Source organism: Pygoscelis adeliae, unplaced genomic scaffold (assembly GCF_000699105.1).
Source record: "Pygoscelis adeliae isolate BGI_AS28 unplaced genomic scaffold, ASM69910v1 Scaffold346, whole genome shotgun sequence".
Lineage (NCBI taxonomy): Eukaryota > Metazoa > Chordata > Aves > Sphenisciformes > Spheniscidae > Pygoscelis > Pygoscelis adeliae.
In genome coordinates, this window is record NW_008824902.1 from 133,610 (window position 1) to 138,150 (window position 4,541).

The window sequence follows — 4,541 nt, forward strand, 5'->3', positions numbered from 1 at the left end:
GCGGCTGCGGGCGGTGCCCCCATGCCTGTGCTGGTCGCATCTGTGCCGCCATTGTCACTTACTCCAGAGCGGGGTCACGCAGGGCTTCTGCTGGCATACTCACACCCGCGTCTAAGCCGGCTGTAGGATTCACGTCCCTTGTTACAGCTTCATTAGGCCAAATTACTTTTATTTTTATAGCAGGATGATCCACTGATAGCTGTAAAGCTGGGTGGAGACGAGGCACGGGTGACTTTCACTGCAGGCTGGTTTTGCAAAGTCATTCACAGCTCTCACAGGGTGAGAGCGTGGGAGGTGGCCAAGCTGGCAGCGCGCGTGCGGTGATGCTGCAGTGACAGTCCCCTCTAGGCAGGGACATCGGGGACGCTTTCATTCACTCCTTGTATTTTTATTTTGCTTTTTCACATCTACGTTCGCTGGTGTGCTAGGGTCGCTTTGTGGTTGGAGCACGCTTGCGACCTGGGTGCATCTCGAGGGATGGCGTGCGGAAGCCGAGCTTCTCTCGCTTGTTTACTGGGGGAAATTTGAGCCGGGCAGGTGGCGGCATCTGAGCCGCAGCCTCTTCGCTCTGTGCTAATCGCTGTGAATGTCACAACATGGCCAGGTTTGCTGCTGGGCACGGATCGGGTAGCAATCGGAGAGTGCGGTACAGCTCAGTTGTGTATGGCGCATGGGATTCCCTTCCCCGGGCCTCGGAGCCCCTCTGGGCTGCAGCTCGCAGAGGGATGCAGCTGCCCCGTCCTCATCGGGAGAGTTCAGCGTGACTGTACAAGCGCTAACGAGCAGTGCAGCTATGGGCATGGAGCGGACCTGACCCCTTCCATACTTCCTAGCAGAGCATGGCAGGGCAGCAGCTCTCCTTGAGGATGTATGGCTCCTCTGGGATCTTGCGTGGGACATTCGCACCTCATACAGCCTCTGGCTGGGATGCTGCTGACCTGATGTGCGCTAGAGACTAGGACCTGATTCACAGGTTGAGAAGGCCTGGTGGGTGTAGGTGTGCGGGGTGTAGGTCTGTCTGACCCAGCCCTGTGGTGGGCGTGAGCCACTGTCATGGTGCTACGGAGCAACCCCGGGGTCTTCTAGTTATGCTAACTACTGCAGCCAAGGCTTGATTTTCAAGTGAGAAAGGAGTGTGTATGTGTATTGCAAGAAAACTAAGAGGGTGATGGTTGATGCTCTGCTTACCCTTCTTTTCATACTTTTTTTTAAATGTGCAAGCTTGTGAGAGCTGGAAGGTGGAAGAGCAAGCCAGCCAGCCAGCCTGCTTGGGATACAAATTCCTATCGCGGCTGTATCTAGGGGCCCTCCAGGCATGTGTTAAAGCAAGACAAATACCTGGCGCATGGTTTGTCTTTCCCTTCTCCCCAGGCAAGAGGATTTTACAGGCATGGTGCAATAGTTAATTTTAGGAGGATTCAGGACACCTACTTCTGTAGCTCTGTGGTCTGCCAGCTGCTCCTTGCAAGAGTCTTTTCTGTAGGACTGCCATGGGGAGGAATGTGTGTGTGCGGTACTGCCAGTCTCTGCTGGAAACTGAGGTGTTGATGTTAGAACAGCCCTGCGTTTGCTCCTTGCTGCCTTCTCAGTCCTGAGCTTTTTAGGATGCCCTCAGCCCTCACTGAGCTTTTCCATGGGGTTACAAAAGTGAGAAATGTGTTCCTTTTAAAAGCAAGGGCTGAGGTTCTCGCCTAGTTGTGTGACCTTGGGAGCTGAAGCTTTAAGGAGTGGGGAGAAGAAAAAGAAGCAGATGTTCTGGGGCTTGCGGTGGAGTCGGGAGAGCTGGTAGTGGAGCACATGGTGTAGTCTGGAGATGCAGACCCATGGGAGAGGGCTCTGGCTGCCGTGCCGGGTCCAAGGTAGGTGGGCAGGTGGTCTCTCCTTGCAGCCAGGGCTGCTGTGCTGGGGCTGCTGCCCTGTGGCCCTGGCTGGCAGCCAGGCACCCCTGCGTGTTTGCAGGGTACAAGCTTTCCTGCGGATGGCACTTTACCCAGGGCCGTCCCTAAGTTGTCCTTCACATCCCCTGGTTTCATGTGAGACGCCAGCTCTTCCTTTGACTTGGTCCCAGGAGACTCTCGGGAGCTCAGCAGATTGAGACGTGGTTTTTCATCCTGCAGGGAAAGCAGCTTGCCCTGCTCCCCTCCTGGGGTACTGGGCTGGATGCTTTGCCCTGCTGGGCTAACAGTGCTTTTCATGCTGTCGTCTTGTTTCAGGCCAGCAAAGATGCTGCTGTAGATGACTGACTCGCTCGTGTCTCATGTGCTATGGCTCCACATGGCCTCTGCAGGACCAGAACGCGCTAATCTGGGCCCCAAACAGGAGAAGAGTGTCGGGCTTGAGTCAGGCACCCTTCTGGCAGGGAGAGCTCAGCGGCGCCGGGCCTGGCACCTCGCTCAGCAGCAGGCGAAAACCATCTGGAATTTAGAGAAGAAGTATGTGAGTGCTTTCCAGGATCGCAGCCTGCTGCCCTCAGGGATCCCTTTGCAGCAATCCTGCTCCTTGTGCCCACCGTCACTATGCCACACACACCCTGGTGAAGACGCCCTCACAAGCCTGCCCTTGGCCCAGCCCTGCCTGGACCTGGGCGGGAGCGCTCTGCTCTACCGACGCTCCTGCCTCAGACCCAAGCCCTACAGGTTTCCTTTCCGAAGCCCTCGGGACACCAGCCCTGCCACGGGAAGGGTGATGTCTTCCTTGCTCATGGAGCCCTGCCTGCTGCCTGCGCTGGCGGAGGAGCACTCTGGGACTGGGGTCAAAGGCTCTGCCCTCAGCTCAGGTCGGCAGGCTTCCAGCTCCTATAGACCAGTGCTCAATAACAACTCCTTCCTACGGCCAAGCAGTGCTAAAGTGCCTTTACTGCAGTCACTGGAGATCAAGAAGGTGAAAAACACCCACAGCTTCCCCGCTGCCTCGTGGCCCCACTCCGGGGACGATGAAGAGAGCTCCCCTGGCAGCCTGGTCAACGGAGCCGTGAAAAGCAACGACCTTGTGTTGGAGCAAACTGCGGTCCCCTCCCTGACCCTTGTGCCCAGCAGTGCGATCCTCAGAAAGGACCGGTGCTTGCGTGAGGATGCTGAGAGGAGAGTGCACAGCTTAAAAGAGAAGGAGCCGGAGATCAGCCTCACGGAGGCTGTGCAGCAGCTGGCCGAACAGACTGCCACATGCAACGGCTTTGGACGCGAAGTCAAAAGCTCTGGCCTTACGGACGTGGGCAGCCTGTCCAACTGGAACAGCAGGTGGGGGCAGCACATCATAGCACAGCTCACCCCAAAAGAAACCATCGCTCCCCTGAACTTGGAGCTGGGTAACCGTCGCCTTAACGGTAACTCGAGCCTTATAGGCACCGATGGTGCTGTCGTCTGCACTAAGCGTATCAGCGTCCATCTCTTGGCCTCGCGCGCTCGCTCTCCTGACTGCAGCACCGACTGCCAGTTTGTGAGCATGATGAGCCCGTGCGGCGGGGACCGGGTGGCGAGAGCAGAGCCTCCGCACCTCGCTGCCGTCTCCGAAGTGGCAACTCAGATGTCCTCCATCCAGCTGGAGAAAGAGGAGAAATGGGTCCAGGCTGTGCTCCCGGGAAAGCTTGAGTAAGTAGAGCCAGGAGGAGGAGGGAGGCTGTGGCAGGATGGGCTGGGCTGGCTCTTGCATCTATGTGTGTTGGGAGAGGATGCACTGTGGGCACTATGGGGGTGGCCGTAAGGATAACCATGGGCTGTGTCCCTGAGCAAAACCCATCTGTGGCATCCTGGTGCAGGGGGAGCCTTCCTGCCGTCCCCAGCTTGATGCAGGCATTCGGGGTGGCTCCGAGCCCTTCCACCTTCTCCTTCAGCCACGGCGTGGAATTGCTGTGTGGCATTTCTAGCTCACTCCCCGCACAGTCACAGGGCCCTGTCTGCTGCGGCAGGCTCTGCACGTATGTTGGGTGAAGCTTGCTGTCGAGCCAGGTCCAACAAGGCTTTCCTGGGCAGAGACATGGGTTCCTAAAGGAGGGCGGAGCTGATGCAGGACAGGGAGGGCGCAAGGACACAGAGCTCCTGCTCCTGCTCTCCTGCTGGGAGAGGGTGGCCTTGTGCCTCTTTCTTTCTGGCTGCTCTGGAAAATGTTCCCTCTCAGGGTGCCCTGGGGCCTCTCTATCTTGCTAGCTTGGGATGAGTGCTTGTACATCATCACCGGGGAGGGCAGTGCTGTCACTCCCCTGCCCACATTATCTCATGCTGCCTCATGGGCTTGGGGGTCTTTTGGCCCCAGAAAGCACATGCTACTCCTTCTGATGTGATGTCCTTTGTCCCAGTGTCACTGCTGAGCAGTCGCTGCTGGAGCCAAGCCATCCCCAGGATGAAGCGGAGGAAGAACTTCCTGATGGCCTGGAGGAGAGCTGCAGTCAGGAGGAGGACGAGGACAGTGAGTGCTGGTTCCCTGGGGAGGGCTGTGCTCCGTGCCTCGAGGTGGGGAGTGTGGGGGACGTCTGGGAGCTGGGGGTGAGCACAGCTGCCCTCCTGTCTTACATTCATGCTGTCATTTCAGGATGACCTAGAGAATGT

The 4,541-nt window shown here is 57.7% G+C and overlaps 1 protein-coding gene across 1 annotated transcript in view; it reads left to right on the forward strand.

Moving 5' to 3' along the window:
- The first annotated feature begins 2,274 nt into the window (after window positions 1–2,274).
- Window positions 2,275–4,541, forward strand: part of TTLL4 (tubulin tyrosine ligase-like family, member 4) — a 20,182-nt gene continuing 17,915 nt past the window's right edge. Inside the window, exons 1-2 of the mRNA XM_009324847.1 lie at window positions 2,275–3,587; window positions 4,292–4,401. Coding sequence (XP_009323122.1) covers window positions 2,275–3,587; window positions 4,292–4,401 — 1,423 coding nt within the window. The remainder of the gene's footprint in view (window positions 3,588–4,291; window positions 4,402–4,541) is intronic.